At 40.3% G+C, this 17,130-nt stretch overlaps 1 protein-coding gene across 1 annotated transcript in view; it reads left to right on the plus strand.

Annotated features, from left to right (window-relative positions):
* Nucleotides 1-17,130, plus strand: part of odad2 (outer dynein arm docking complex subunit 2) — a 51,008-nt gene that overhangs the window by 26,739 nt on the left and 7,139 nt on the right. The window contains exons 12-19 of the mRNA XM_079475902.1: nucleotides 33-179; nucleotides 342-551; nucleotides 2,019-2,252; nucleotides 2,746-2,856; nucleotides 2,993-3,147; nucleotides 7,961-8,203; nucleotides 11,874-11,988; nucleotides 16,939-17,127. Coding sequence (XP_079332028.1) covers nucleotides 33-179; nucleotides 342-551; nucleotides 2,019-2,252; nucleotides 2,746-2,856; nucleotides 2,993-3,147; nucleotides 7,961-8,203; nucleotides 11,874-11,988; nucleotides 16,939-17,127 — 1,404 coding nt within the window. The remainder of the gene's footprint in view (nucleotides 1-32; nucleotides 180-341; nucleotides 552-2,018; nucleotides 2,253-2,745; nucleotides 2,857-2,992; nucleotides 3,148-7,960; nucleotides 8,204-11,873; nucleotides 11,989-16,938; nucleotides 17,128-17,130) is intronic.

The following is a 17,130-nucleotide window of genomic DNA, read 5'->3' on the forward strand; positions in this document are numbered from 1 at the left end:
GACGTTCGTGTGTGTGTTTTTTGTATGAACAGGGGGCTAATCAGACCGCCACAGTGATTGTTTTGTGCTCCTTGAGAGACTTTAACCTGGTCCAGGAGACGTGTCAGCTGGCTATCAGAGACGTGGGGGGGCTGGAGGTTCTCATCAACCTGCTTGACACCAATGAAATCAGATGTAAAGTAAGTCTCCGTTATAACAGGTGTTTATATACAGTATTTGACATATGTATTACATATTATTATACATATTATTTATCCTTATATATAAATAGTATTTATTTTGTTTATCTATCTGTCATCCATTATAAACAATACACTTTCATAATTCTCCCCTACGCGTAGATCGGTTCTCTGAAGATCCTGAAAGAGATCTGCTGTAACTCTCAGGTTCGGCGGGCCATCGTTGATCTGGGCGGCTTGCAGACCATGGTGTCTATCTTGGGCTCTTCTGACAAAGAGCTCAAGTGCCTTTCGGCAGAGACCATCGCCAACGTGGCCAAGTTCAGACGGGCCCGCAGGATGGTCCGACAGCATGGTGGCATCAAGAGGCTGGTGAGAGAGGACAAATCATAATACTGTATGTGTACCTGTGTTTGTGGTCAGACAGTAATGAAGTTCACAGCCGAAACCGTGTACAAAACTGAATTTTCAAATGTAATAAATTGTATGAGGTAGACAGACAAAAAGGCAGTGGCCCATGCTGTTCCTGGAGGGCGAGTGTCCTCTCAAATTTACATCAAAATTTAATCAAACACCCCTGAACCAGCTAATAAAGGTCTTGGGGATTACTTGAAAATTACAGACAGGTGTGTTTTATTAAGGTTTGAGCTAAACTCTGCACGAACACGGTCCCTCCAGGAGCTGGGTTGTAGATAGAGTATGCTGAGTGGCATGCAAAAGAACATATACCACCCTCTAGCCCTCCTCTCTCTTGCTCACTTACTTCATTTTTTATGCCAGCATCAAAGGGAGCACGTTGCAGGTAAAAACAGATTGAATGTCACGCTCCCCCTCATCCTGCCGTGTGTGTTTATTGACAGAGTGATGCTCTGTATGATTAGGGTTCGTGTGTTACTCCGCTCTGTATATTTACTCATGGCCAGACTCGGACGTTCTCGATGCAGCTATCATATATTAGTTACGTTTAAAGAGCCAGACCACCTCTGAACAGCACACGTGTGTAATGCCGTGTTCGAGCAGCCTTTCTGGCGTGACAGAGAGGGAAACACAAAATGTGCTCTTGAAAGGATGTGGTCATTTGTAGATTTTGGTGTGACATAGTCGTGAGATTTCAAGACCTTTTTAGTAACAGCCAGTGTTTGGCAGATCTGGAATGTTTGAATGAGTTCTGGCGGGTATCGGGAGATTGTATTTCACATCTTGCAGGCTCAGTGATAGAAGTGCACTTAATATGTCAATAAATAAAGCGTTGAATGAGCGGTTGTGCCTATAGGTGAGATCTCGGACACAATTGAAAATCACTGTTATGTGCAGACTCTTGCTTATGGGGATTCAAATAGCAGTTCGATAGGGAAGGACTATAATTTTACAACTGGAAAACAACACATTTACAAAAATTTACATGCTATGACTTAATGCACACTATGCCATAGTACTTCTTATAGAATTTCTTAAGCTCCACATTAGAATCGACAGTGAGGAAACATAAAGTGAATCATCTAATAGAGTGATTCTCTTATACATACAGCCACAGTTTTTTTCAAAATTCAGTGTTTCTGAACTTCTGCCCATTTCACACCAACTGTCTTAGTATGTTCAGTGATAAGGCCTTTGGGCTTCTTATATATAAGAATTTATTAAGATTTCACTTGTGTCATTTTGGCTGTAGAAAGAGCTCATCAAGGGCTTTCATTTGATATTCTGTATATATATCTCTATTTCACCCAAAATGTCACTTTTGCACCCTCGATTTATAAATAGTGATGGTCGTAAGAGACTAGTGACAAATGTATTGCAGTGTTTCAATAGACAGGAAAGTGCTGAAGTTGTTTCTGGCAGGTGGAGTTGTTGGACTGTGTGCCTGATGGTGTGCCTGCGAGCGCAGAGCAGGAGAGAGACATGGAGGTGGCGCGCTGCGGAGCTCTGGCTCTCTGGAGCTGCAGCAAAAGCACCAGGAACAAGGAGGCCATCCGGCGGGCAGGGGGAATCCCTCTGCTGGCCCGGCTGCTCAGAACGCCACAGAAGAACATGCTTATCCCTGTGGTGGGAACCCTGCAGGAGTGCGCTTCTGAGGTTTGCTTTATCCATATCAATGAGACGGTTTTAGAATTTTAGATGATTTACTTTGCAGCAAAAGCAGATGCTGTTACTTGTTTTTAATAACATTATTCTTCTGTATTGGTATATCATTGCGAGAACTAATTATAACTTAATCTTGTCATTTCAATGAAAGTATGAAAGTGAAAGTATTTTGAGCTATTATTTAATCTGTTTTCACAAATGCTACTAATGATAAGGTTTTAATGTAAATCCATTGTTAAGAAAGACACAAATTAGAGCTGAAACACAGTAGCATGCCATTCATGCAACATCACTTTTGACTGACAGATTGTTTCTATTAAGAGCAGGTTGAAGATATGATAATGGCTATATGAAGCCAGAAAGCAAGAAAACCTGGGATGAAATAAGTGCTATGTCGGTGAATGCAGTGTTGTTTGGCAAGTCATAGTGGATTTTACAGTAGGTGTTCAGCATCGAGAGTCATTCCGCATGTTTGTGTTGGCAGAGGAGCTACAGAATTGCTATACAGACCGAGGGCATGATTAAAGATCTGGTGAAGAACCTCAGCAGTGACAACCAGGAGCTCCAAATGCACTGTGCCAGCGCTATCTTTAAGGTACCGCGGTGCCCGCTCAGACAACAGCAATTTACCGTATTTTTACTGTATGGGAGTAATAAATTAGTCCTCGTCACACATTGCACGTGTCCATATTAAATCTTTTTTAATAGAAACGTGTTGATTTCTGTGTTAGTGTGCAGAAGATAAACAGACACGTGATCTGGTGCGGCAGTACAACGGGCTGAAGCCGCTGGTCATGCTGCTCAACGAAGCTGAAAACAAGCAGTTACTCGCCGCCACAACCGGAGCCATCTGGAAATGCTCCATCAGCATGGAAAACGTGGCTAAGTAATAACATTTTGCTAAACGTTTATACAATTTTTAACTGTTTTCCTCACACAGCTATAATTACACATGTCTACGGTTTATGAGCTAAAGAAATATTTTGCACGGTATATTTTGTCCGGTGATAATCAAACAATTTGTCACGGCCACATAAAAAGCACCTAGGTTTAACCAAACAGTACGTCTGTGCTTTTTCCTGATGACTAATGCATTGGACGGTTTTTATTATTATCATTTAATATTGGACGCATAAACTGATTACTTTTCCATCCCATGCGATTGCAGATTTAGTTGTTATAGAAATTTCATCATGCCATTAACTAGGCCTCTTGACCATTAGACCTCGGCATGTTACACTAGAAGGATTCAGGTGAATTTTACATTTGATGATTGGCTCCAGGTTTTGTCAGATGTCTCTTGTCATAAAATGAGGTCTGGTAAGAAGGACAGAGGATGTGCAATCATAGCATTTTCATGAGACGTCTGACGTCTCTTACGCTCAGATTTTCCACCGCTCAGAGCTGTCAAGCGCTGTCCGTCTGAGTCCGGCGCCACGGAAGTGATTATTTAAACAATGAGTGAACGTTTTTATAAACTCAGTCGATGATCTCTGATCTTTTATGGTGACTTTTTGCTGTTGGAATGTGAATTGTTCTTTTAATCGAGCTGTTAACAAAGACGAAGTAAAGTGTTGATTTTACAGGCGCTCGTGATGTGTTTAGTCGAGGCCGTTCTCCCATTAGTGCTGCAAGTGAGCTGGAGGAGACGTGGAATGCGTCTCTGAAACGGTCGGGCTGTAATAATCAGGAGCTCAAGCTCTTTAAATCGTCTGTCATGTAAAGCGCGCTGGCCTTCACTGGAGTCACTTAACTCGGGGAAGATGATGACCATCCTGGAGGCGTTCCTGGTGTAATTTTTCTGGCGGTTGTGTCTTTTAAGTCAGCCGTTTTCCTCCTATAAATACCAAAGAAACGACTTGGAATCATCATCTGGCTTGCCGGTTCTGTCACACAAACGGTCTCATAAAAATGTGATTTACACGTTTTACTTTGCTTTGCAGTATGCGTTTGGGGACATGTATTCTGTATGGCTAAAAAATCAGGCGCTATTTTCATAAGATTAGGGCCAAGAAATTGATAAATCTACAGTTCGAGTTTATGATAAGAGTGTTTTTTTATCTTCATAGACTGGGATCTGTAGAAATATCCACCGTCTGGCCTTATACCAACCACAAAACGAATTGCATTGAAAGAAGAATTCAGAGGGAGGCTTGTGTCTCAAATGGCCCAGTAGCATTAAGGCCACTCTCTCTCCACCTCATAAGTCAAAGCTGACAAAACCTCATCCTGAGTTTACATCAGGATTAGTCTGCTGAAACTAGACGCAGGTGCCCCGTGCCACGTCCAATTCACTTCATGTCCCATTAGCCAAATAAGTGTCCTCTGTGAGAAGTAATGCTCTGCGAAAACATTTCGTTGTTATGATTCGGATTGTAGTAATACCTCTCAGGAAGCTTCATCAGAACTCAAGTTTAGGAAAAAGCTAAGCAAGAGATTAAACAGGCCAGTAAACAAACCGCTACTGAAGCATGATACTTGAAAAAATAATATTTGAGAGAATCTGTCAAACATTTGAACTGGTAAATCATTAAAACCAGAAGATGATGAGTGTGTCTTTTGTCCACATAACAAAAACATGAAACATTTCCTCTTTTATTCATATTTCTGGCTGAATCAGACCCTTTGTGCTGGCAAGCAGGAAAGAATATGTTTTTTGCATTTCTGACTCATATTTGTTTCGTTATTGTCAGTCTGAACACCGTAATACATTTTTTTTAACAAACCCGGTCCAAAGCGCTTACATATTGGGATGTTTGAAATCTTTTTAAAGGATTAGTTCACCCAAAATCTTTAATTCTGTCATCATTTACTCACCCATTTCAAACCTGTATGACTTCCTTCCGAAGAACACAGAAGCAGATTTTTTAAGAATGTTGTTAATCAGCACCCATTGACCTGCATTGGTTTTGAGTCCATACAATAGTAGTGAATATGTGCCGGCCAGTGTTAGGTTACCAGCTTTCTTTGAAATAAAAAAAGTCATACAGGTTTGCAATGACTAGAGGGTAAATGATGACAGAATTTAGATTTTTGGTTCAACAATGTGCCTTTGAAAAGCAGAAAATAAGCAGATAGATCTTTGCAAAAAGTTACATAATGTCATTCATTGAAAATAACAAATTTAGACAGAGCATACAGTAGGTGTGTCTAAATATCAATGTATCAGATATCAAGGTAGTCATAAAAATATATATTTTTAATTGTTTCATCCAGAAAAAGATAAAAAAGGCCTGCAAAACAATTGAAGACAAAACTAAAAAATACAAGACAAATGTGTTTTTAATGAAAGAAATAGGTTTCGGTCACATACAGTATTGACCTTTCTCAATACTCTTCATTGCCTTCATTGTTGGAGTGGGTAGACCTTTAAATAAATCTTTTGTAGGATAAGAATTATCACTCTATGCACCTTATTTGTCATTAAATTTCTGAGGCATGGTGAATTTTGTAAATTGTCTTTAGTAAAAACAGAAAGTACTTTTTTTGACCCAAGACGTCACACACTTGCACACTTCCATGGCAGGTCAACATATGGCTTGATATTTGTGTCCTGAAGCATCACCCACTACACAACTTTATCTTTATCTCAGACTCGTCATAACTGAAAATTGGCTGCAAAGTCATGTAATGTAATCCAGCCAATGTGAACTCCATGCAATCTCTATCCAGAACATAATAAAGATTTATTACACACTGAATGTGACTAAATAATTAGACACACGCCAATCTTGTTTAACAGTTATTTTCCCAGGATTTGTAGGCCTGGTTGTCGTGTGTTCACTTGGATTTCATGGGTGTTTTCTCAAGTTTTGGATGTCAGAAAACCGGCTTAATGTCTGCTGAATATTTAATGCGCACTTAGACGTGAAAAAAGGAACCGGTTTTATTGCTAGTTTTCTGAATGTATTAAAGTGTCAAGGTCAAACCCTGCATTTGGAATAAAACATCCAAGCATTTAGTCCAATTAAATCTGCCAATGGAGGCAAACGCAAGGTCGGTGAGCATTTAGCAGGGAATGTTTCCCCGATCCATCTGGTCTAAGAGTAAGCAGAGCGCGCCATTTCAGAAACAACCATGGCCTGAGAGGCGTTTTAAGACAAAAATCATTTTGGAATGCATTTTTTACAGTGGTCATAATTTTAAGGTGCTTTGCCTCCTTCATTTACTTCGATGAAAGCTCACAAGCAGCTGAGAGTGCCGGGGATGCCAATAACAGACAGCATGTCTTTGTATGGTTGATGAGAGTGCTGGCCGTGAGTCCAGTGTGGAGAGGGGTTCAGGGCTGGGTTGAGGAGGCTTGAGAAGGTGATGACACTAGAGGATGGAGACCTCCATCCTTGTTCTGGGACAGGCATGTGTTTACCATTTAGCTTATTAATGATGCATGAAATTAAAATAATTATGATGGCAAGAAATATCAGAAAATTATTCTCATAATTTAAATATAATTATACACATGTGTGATGTTCACTGGATTTGGTTGAGCACCGCTTTGTCTTGAACTGTACAGTAGCACCATCAGTGAGAATTCAGTAGAATTTTGTTCTTTCAAAGGAACTGTCCACCCAAAAATTGGTTCTCAAATGTACCCCAGAACTGTTTGCTTTCCTACATTCTTCAAGATATCTTCAAGATATATCAAGTGGCGAGTTTTATTTTTGCATCAATGCCAATTAGTGTTTGGTGTGTGTTAATTTTGGACTGTCTGTACGCACTAAAAGCAGTAAAAAAGAGAAAAAAAAATAAAAAACTTAAATGTGTGGATGATGATGGATGATTGAGCATACGCTTTTGTTTAAGGTAGAGGACCATAATAATTCTTTCCTTTATCTTTCCTTGTTAGTACTGGAAAGGGGATCTTTGATACCTTGATTTTAGAAATCTTTTCTCAGCCACCCACCTAAAACATCTGTTACTGTTCTTCTCAGAGATTGAATCTCTCAAAGATACTCTACTAGTAATGAAAAAGTCAGCTGGACAGAAGCTTCATAGCAAGATTTGCAACATTGCCTACCCACTCTTCAAGCTTCATCTCGCTGTAGCAGCTGACCGGCGTTGTTTCATGTTGTTTCTTTTGGCTTACTAATTTGGCAGGTTGATGCTGGCTTTACAAAAATACACAACATCACACAGTCCATTTGTCAAAGGTAATGTGTATAATTGCTGCATAACTTTAATGTAGCATAGTGATAACACTTCAGTGATGGCATCTTTGTTTTACATGCTATGTTTGTTTTTAGGTCTTGCAGTTTTCCTTTCTCCTTTTTTTCAGCAAAGCTAATTTTGGCAGCTGTTACTTTAATTTCTGTTTTACTAAGAAAATGTTTGGTGGACTTTGACCGGAGCCAAATGACCTTGGACACTCTCTGCAATGGACTTGAGGGCCGCTTAGCCAAAACCGTAACTGGGAATAAAAATAACCGTATAACTTCACCGTACATCAGAGATTTGTTGAGGTTCACTGTGACCACATTAAATGCCACTACTTGGCAAACAAAGCCCGAGTCACACCAAATGCTCTCGATATCCTGCTCCAAACCAGAAGATGTGGTCATTGAGAGTCAATGTATATTGAGAGAGTTGTGGGAAAAGTTGTTGCATTATCGCATTTGTTCATCTTTCAGATGTCAGAGTACTACCTGCAGCTGCTAAAATTGCAACTGTATCGAATTGAAAAGTTATTTTCTCTTTCTTAGGTTTCGGGAGTATAAGGCTGTGGAGACTCTGGTCGGTCTTCTTAAAGACCAACCTGAAGAGGTGCTTGTCAACGTGGTTGGGGCTCTGGGAGAATGTGCACAAATACCTGAGAATCTTGCCACCATCCGCAAGTGTGGAGGTATCCAGCCGTTGGTCAACCTACTTATCGGCACAAATCAGGCCCTTCTAGTCAATGTCACAAGAGCCGTGGGAGCCTGTGCCACTGACCCGGGGAACATGACGTAAGTCGCAAATGGAAATTTGTTTAAATTAACTCATTTGCTAGTGGCGTCAAATTGCTCTCTTCTTGAGTTATTGTGGATTCTTCCATTGGCACCATATTTCTGTAGCTCTGTAACATATTTTCCTTTTGCTTGTAATAAACTGTATTCTCTAATTTTGTTTTGCACTGCTAGTAAAACTGGAACGGTTGTACAGAAACAGTCCAGGAACTGACAATGCACACAGTGTCTTACCTTGGCCTTAAAATCCCTCTGACTGTTGCCATTGGCTGAGTTTAGGATGACATGGCATTGTTCTGTTCTCGGTACAAGATTCCATGTTCACCACTTCAGCGGATCCGACAGACCCTGAGACCTGCTTGACCGAGAGTCCAAAAGTTTGTTGTCAGAAGGGTTCTGCATTTTACTCAAACTGACCATATTGAGACAATTCAGGACGTCCACCCCGGCCACTGAGAACTCTCACTAAATAGAAAAAGATGAACATCAGTCCTCAAAATATGTTTTATCCAGGTTGTTATTATAGACAATATTTTATTTAGCCGTGCACATAAAATTCAATTAAAAGGATACTCCACCCAAAAATGTTAATTCTGTCATGAATAACTCCCCCCGAATGCTGTTCCAAACCTGTGTACAACCTGTGTACATTTCTTGATGTTTTTGACTGTGTTTCTGTGCTGTTTATGGAGTCAGAGTAAAGCTGAGTTCAGTGTTCTGCTCTTTTTTATCTGATGACATGGACATCCAACCTTTCTTTGAAGGGCGGGTTTTGGGAATGGCTGCATGTCTAATTTAGTGGCTAAATCTAGTAGTATACCACCACACATTTGAACCTAAACTCAAGAATTCAGTTAGCCAATGCCAATGACTGTATGGCAGTCTTCTACTATTAGTTTATTTTATGGTTTTACAGCCATGAATGGAAAACTCTAACCTTTTGACACCTATGATAGTTTTCCAACTTTTTATTGTTCTGTTTTCACAAGCTTCACAAATTTGAGACATTTCCATTTTAGGTCATTCCTTCCCTTCTAATTTTAATTATATTTCAATTTTAGCATTAATCGTTCTACCTGTGTGATTGATGTGATTCTGGCTTAACTTCAATATAACATTTTCTATAATGTCTACTCATGCGGCATGCACCAACCGGCTGCCTTTCACAGAGATCTGACTTTGAGTATTGGTTTTTCTGTATGTTTAGCACATCTGATTCTCATTGCTTTTATGAGATGGTTATAGACTGCAGTCCCTTTCTTAATTAATGCTGGACACAAATGAAGAGCGTTTTGTTCCCTCTGTCTTCGGCAGCTGAAGGCACATTGCCTTTGTCTGTGAGATTAATACGTTTATAGATGTGAGCGACCGCAGTGGCGCAGTAAAAATCCACAAAGCTTGTTTTTGAAGAAATCAGGTCATTCATTTCGTTCACCTCGTACAACTGTTTAGATCCATGTAACAGGTCTTAAAGAGAAATTGTTGTTCTTGTTTTCTCAGGCGATGTATATTTAGGATACACGTTCTTTTTTTATATTTTACTTGTAGTCTGGACAGAGAGACTTTGCTCTACTGTTGTGCACGGTTCTTTCCACTTTGTTCCATGTTGTGGTTTATTTTGAGAGTTATGGGTAGTGGTTTGCAATTAGCATAGTTCATTTTTGATTGTACACTGACAGAACAGCATGTTCAAACAGTTTTTTTAAAGTGAAGACGTCGTACTTGTGGTACTTGTTGTCGCTCGAAATGTCAACATTTTCAGTGAACTTTTAACAGTTTAACACAGTGATGACCTTATTTCTAAATATTTTATTAATTATTTTAAGCTGCAAACCGTAGCTTTTGAAAAACATGAATATAACAGTAATTGAGCAAATATACAAATACATATCAGTGTTCCAAACCGTCTCCTTATCTTGTGAACTGTCACGAAGCGAAATAGGCCTATAATAAGTAACAATAATGAAAAAATATATAAAATATATACACTCTGACCAAGCATTGGGTCAAAATGGGACTAAACCAACCATTTTGTTAAATTAACCCAGAACATTTTTATATTTGAACCAATAATGGGTCAAAACAACCCAGCATCTTGGGTGGATCAGCTCAGTACAGGTTCATTTACAACCCAACGGTTGGGTTCGTCATTTTTTGACCCGAAACTGGTTTATGATGACGCAGCATTTTTTAATGGATAAATGAAGTAACATGGATTTTATGTTGAAACGGATAGAACTGCAGGCCTGAACTTTTCCCCTCTATCACATCTCTGTTTGAAAAATAGAATTGCAAGATACTTCAGGTCAAACTGATGCCTCAAACCGAACAGCTCAAATCATAAGTTTACCTTTAGGAATTCGGGTACGGTAAGAACACTGATTTTTCAACTACTTGCAAATTAGGTGATTTTGGTTGGAAAGTTGGATTGTAGCTTCTTTTAAAAAAAATTTTTGAATCATTTGCAACTTTGATCTATAAATGGTTTCATCGGACGCACACGTCTTACTCGAAGTTAACTTCCGGTCTGTTTTTGGTTACCTGTCTGGCAAGTGGGTAGTAATATAACAATTGATTTTATATTTACGGATGGTGTACCGGAAGTTAAGTTTGGGCCACATGGCGTTTGTTTATGTTGTTGCCGCTGAAACTTGCTATAGTCATGAACTATATTAACACTTCCATTATATTTTACACTGTGTTGTCAGACAAATGTACAGTATATAGTGCACGGTTCACACGCTTTCTTCCACCACCAGGAGATTTCTGGCAACATCCTGCTGTTGTAGAGTCGTCTCCTTAGTATAGGCATCTTAACTGTCCTATACAGGATTATCTCACAGTACTCTTGCTAGTATTTAGTGGCCCCTCAGGATAGCGTGACCCTCCCTGTTATCATACTTTTCAAAGTGATATATGAGCTGGTTGTGGTGGGTAGGTACACCGGTCGCTCAAACCCAACCCCCTGCCCATTTACACCCCCCCCTTTGCTGCGTGGTTTCGCAATTACGCCAGCATTGAATATCGGCCTTGTTGCTAGATGCACACATGGGAAACAGGTTACATGTTATTTATACCTGACAAATGGACCGCACTGAAGACTCATTTTCCCAGAGTCTGACTGCATCCTTTGCTAGAATCATATGAAATACAGCCTGTTCTTAAGTAAACCTCGCTCGGAAGAAGAGATATAGAGAGACTTGTCTATGTGAATGTTTGACTTGGAAAACAGACTTTCTCTGGGTTTTTCCTTCTCTGATGCGAAGCGAGTTAAGCGAAGCGCCTTTTGCAGCTGTGTGAATGTATGTGTTTGTCCACGTGCCACTATAAATATCCACATGGACCCTGCTAAAGTTGTGCGGGTCAGTCTGCGGGCAGGCCGGCGTGAACATGTTTTAATGGAGCTGTTGGAAAGGTTGGTAGGTGAGCAGGGGTACTTGTGTACGAGACCGAGCAGGTGGGATGTGATGGGAAAGCCATGCTGAGCAGCGTTCTGATCTGCTACTGGAATGTTTTCATCATCACAGCGGGAGGGATGATCTGCTGCAGGAGCCAAAAAGAAACTTGGGAAAAACAGACATCTAAACATGTTGAGGACACAAGCTCATAGCTCGCTGTGATGTAAACTATGACTTACAACTTGAAAGTTGTCCTGTTTTATTTCTCTCAGGATCATTGAGGGTCTTGATGGCGTCCGTCTTCTCTGGTCTTTGCTGAAAAACCCCAATCCAGAAGTACAGGCCAGTGCTGCATGGGCCATCTGCCCATGCATTGAGAATGCAAAGGTATGTACAGTATGCTTAGTTATGCAAATGAACAAAACTGATTCTTGTTCCTCAATAACAACTTCTTTAGGTTCAACTAAGCTTCTACTGACATTTTCTTAATTTTTCACTCACCCTCACTGGTTGCTTTTCTTATTTGCAATCTTTTCTTTCAGTTTACAAAACAGCATTTATGTGCAAACCAGAGTCAACCCATCATTGAGGATGCAGACCTTGCCCAAATTAATATCTGTTTCTCTCTGTTTTGGCCTTCCGTCCACACTGAGATGGCATTTTGTCAGCAAAAACAAAGCTGTTTGAAAACACTCCCGAAAGTGGATAAATCTAAAAATGTTGTTTTCGTGTTGTAGCGTGGACTGTGAAAACAGAAGCTTTTTATGACATATTTTTGTCATGTGACGTAGTTGTTTTGGCTGCACTCCAGTTTGATAGCGCGACACAGTTATTGTTTGCTGGTGGAACGTGAGAACATTTTACTCACTTTTGCAACTTTATTGTCTTGTGTTACCATCCATTTAAAAATACTGTACTGACTTTACTGTAAATTGCCACAACAGTATTATAAGGCAGAAAGTAAACATATACATTAACATTTAATCATTTAGCAGATGCTTTTATCCAAAGTGACTTGCAAAGAGTTTGGGGAGCAATAAGTGATATGTCATAAAAGAGCAATAGTACATTAGGTGCTCATACAATGTTACTAGTTTCAACGAAAGCTAGACCACTACCTGTTAAGAGAAGAGGGTTAGTGTACTTTTTTTTTAATTTGTCTGTCAAGTATTCACAGAAGAGATGGGTTTTAATTAGTTTTTTGAAGGTTGTGAGGGATGTGGTTGATCGGACCGCGTTAGGAAGAATGTTCCACCAGGAAGGAGTTGTGAAGGAGAATGAGCGGGATAGCGATTGAATGCCCTTATGAGAAGGCAATACAAGGCGCCGCTCGTTTGCTGAACGCAGGATCCTTGATGGGGTGTAGGAGTGTAGTAGGGTGTGAAAGTATGCCAGTGCAGATCCAGTGATAGTCCTGTAGGCAAACATCAGTGACATGAATCTGATACGGGCTTCAACCGGTAGCCTGTGGAGAGAGATGACCAGCAAGGAGAGCATTGCAGTGGTCCAACCTTGAGATTACCAGGGCCTGGACAAGGAGTTGCGTCGTATGCTCAGTTAGGTAGGGTCTAACTATAGATAGTGTTGCACCGTGGGGTGTGCCGGAAACACGAGTTCTGTCTTGGCCAGGTTCAGCTGGAGGTGATGCTCTTTCAACCAAGCTGAGATGTCATCTAGGCAGGCTGTTATGTGAGCTGCTACAGTGGTATCGTCTGGGTGAAACGAGATGTAAATCTGGGTGTCATCAGCATCACAGTGATACGAGAAGCTGTGTGCCTGATGGGTCCTAAGGATGTCATGTGAATAGAAAAAAGCAGCTCTCCAAGCACCGATCCCTGAGGGACCCCAGTTATCATGTGGTGAGCGAGCCCCTCCATGAGACCTTGAATGATCTGCCGGAGAGGTAGGATTGGAACAAGCCCCTGAAAGAAATGACAGGTTTAGGATTCTTATGTTTTACTCATGTGCAGTACATGTTTTAGTGTGGACAAAAAGCATTTTAAAACAAAATCTCCATTTCAAACTGGATTACAATATTAATCAAACACACACACTCAAAATCCAGCAAGCTATAGTGAGCACTTTTGAGAATTAAACCCCCAAACTATAGATCGCTATTCCTCCAGTCCTTACCACTCCACTTTTAGAATTACAGCATCAAGATATGATTGGATTTATACATTTTATACTCAAGCCGGCACAGAGCAAGTCTTCATACCAGAGCCTCTTGTGTAACACGCTGGAAAAAAAATTGCCCCAGTACATTTTCAGTGCAGTTTTAAAAAATAAGAGCATTTCTTGTTTAATCTATATATATTGTGGTTATATAGATTATATATACTACTGTGCTGTAGGCATGTAGAGTGACAGTTCGAGCAATTCATGTTCGCTATATCTGATCACATGGATCGGAATGAATCAGCCATCCTCAGTTCCAGTGTTTCCCCATGGCACATGCTCACACAAGGGGCTGGTGGTAGGAACTATGTAAAATGATGTACCCATCCAAACCAGGAACCTGATCGGCCTCACAGCAGCAGTTATTTAGATAAAGGCCCATGTGGCTTGAGTTAGCAGCTCCAGGGCCAGATTTATGAGAATCCTGCTTGAAGAACCGCATCTGGGGGCTTCGAAATCCCTACCAGCGAATAAACACACACACACACAGCTGGTACGTACTATGAATCCCTAAGTGATTATAAGCTACTGTAAGATGTGCTTTGTTCTTGAACGGCAATGAATGTTAAGCATGAAACATGCTGCTGTCTGTTTGAATAAGGACCATGATTAATTTGCCTGACGCCCATGAGATTACAATCTGCATCACCATTTTTTAGTATTTATTGGATTATCTTTATGCTACTATAATCCCTGTTGTCCAAAATTCTCTCATTTTCATCTCCTCTCATATTTACACTCTCAGAATCTTTTTCTTCCCTTTGTGTCCCTTGGGCCTTTTCCTGTTTTTCTTTTCAGTTTGGCTTACATCGCTTTTTGCACGCTGTTTGTGTTTCATCCGTTTTCTCGCTTTCTCTCTCCCTCTTCCTCCCTCACTGCACGTCGCACTCCGTGCTGTGTTTGCTGATGTGGAACTTAGTTGGGGATGTTTTTGTGGGCTCTGGGTTGAAAGGGTTCCTTAGTGACCTTCCGCAGCTGGTGGCTCTGCCATACTTCCTCTCTCTCTCTCTCTCTCTCTCTCTCTCTCTCTCTCTCTCTTTCACTCTCTCTCTCTCTCTTTCACTCTCTCTCTCTCTTTCACTCTCTCTCTCTCTCACTCTCTCTCTTTCTTTCTCTTTCACTCTCTTTCCCAGTATTCATCAGTATTCTTGCACTGCCATTTCCTTTGTGAGACACGCTGCAGATTCCTCCCTTCTCATCCATGGCTTTTTTTTGCCTAGACATACTAATGCTCATCCTTTGGCATGACTTTAGAGGCCGCCCCTCCCCTCAATTCATTCTGATGTTGCTGTCCTCACCCCACTTCACACACTTGACCTGCTCTGGGTTTTGTCTATCTGGCGTCTCTTGTATTCTGCTGTATGATGGCTTTGTACAGTAATGTGTACTAGGATTTAAAGCTGTGTTGTGAAACACAACGTTATGGATTCTGTCGTCATTTACTCATCCTCAGGTTGTTTCGAACCTATATCAAATTATTTGTTCAGTTAAACACAAAGAAAGATATTGGTGAGAATGTTAGCATTTTTCAGTTCTGTGACACCATCCACTACCATAGCAGGTTCTGTTGGACAGAAAGTGAGGTCTTTTGAAGAATTTAGGAACACATAAAGTTCTGGGGCACCTCTGACTACCATTTATTTTTTCCTGCTATGGCAGTCAAGGATGTCACCGAATTTAATTGCTAACATTCTTATAAATATCTTTCTCTGTGATCATCAGAACAAAGTAGTTTATGGGTATGAAACGACATGAAGGTGAGCAGATGATGACCGAATTTTTTGTGTGAACTATCACTGTAACCCCTCATTTTTAATCAAACCAGAAAAACCTCAAGAGTGGGATTGTAAACCATTCATGTAATCAAAAATAATAAACATTAATGAGATGCGCCACTGCAATTGATGAATGTCGAGGAATGCAACGTATGGCTCAATATGACCGCTCTAGCGAAAAAAATCCCGCCTTCCAGTTAAACCAGTCAATCAACAATGGATAGTTGAGTGCTGCTCTTGTGAGGCCCAGTAGCTGAAGGGGTTTTTAACATAATTTAAGTTTAGCAAACCAAAGTAATGCTACTGTTCATATTAGGTTTAAACATTAAGTGTGTTTACATGCACTCTTACTCCGATTATACTTAATAAGCTGGTAAGCATGGTAAGCTCATGTAAACGCGTCAAACTTTTTCTTTTATCGCGGAAAGCTTATAAACGGCTTAAGCAAAACCCACTCGGCAGAGGTAGATTTTTGCCCATTACTACGATTCTGACTGATTTCCCGTGGCATTTTTAATTACTAGACAGACTATCGATGGTGATGTCACTGCACGCAAAACATCTGCCAAGTCTCAAATGTAAATGCATGATTTCCGTAAACAGACTTTAATGTAATTTATATGCTACTGCATACTACGTCAAATTGCATGTAGAACATACTCATCCCTTGTCATGTACATCACTGTTTTCCATAGAAATAGCAGGTAGAATTCAACATAAAAATAGAAAGTTCACTAAACTGCATCTTTATCCAACTCCAAAACATAGCGATATGCCTCTGTCAATTAAGATTTCGTTATCCTATTTTCAAATCATTGTAAACAGCCTGGTGCCATCCTGGCATGCTACCATACCCTTTGGCACCACTGAAATAAATGGCCATTTTTCTAAAAGAGTGCAATTTCTGTGTATTATGTGAGGATGTGGGTGCTTTTTGTGTCCACACTACCATTGCGGTCCAATCAGTCAGTCAAACTTTGGCTTGAACTTCCATGTAACCGGTTAGTGGGAGGAAGGCCATTGAACGATGGTTCTACCAACCCAAAACATAGCTTTGCTTTTCACAAACAGACAGAAAACCTTTAATCAAATGAAGTTCTATCTTGTGAGATTAAAATGACTGTTATATTCACTAAACAAGGTTGTGGTATTTCAGTCCAAATGTGTCTTATTTTTAGTAATTCAGCAAGTGATTTAACTCTGATTGTAGACTGGAAACTTCTACAGTACATTCTAGGACACATCATTTAGAAATATTTTATAACTGTATCAAATCATGTGTTCATATACTCGCATATAATTACCTCCTAAGTCAGCCAGTAATAGCATCAGAAACACACACCCGCACAGTCGTGACGTGTTTTTTTCTCTGTATATGTTTCAGGATGCCGGGGAAATGGTGCGTTCTTTTGTGGGTGGTTTGGAACTCATTGTTAAATTGCTTAAATCGCCGAATAAAGACGTGCTGGCCAGCGTGTGCGCAGCCATCGCCAAAATTGCCAAAGATGTGGAGAACCTGGCAGTTATTACAGACCATGGAGTGGTTCCAATGCTGGCCAGTCTTACCAACACTGTA

This window comes from Barbatula barbatula (genome assembly GCF_947034865.1).
Source record: "Barbatula barbatula genome assembly, chromosome: 16".
Taxonomy (NCBI): Eukaryota; Metazoa; Chordata; class Actinopteri; order Cypriniformes; family Nemacheilidae; genus Barbatula; species Barbatula barbatula.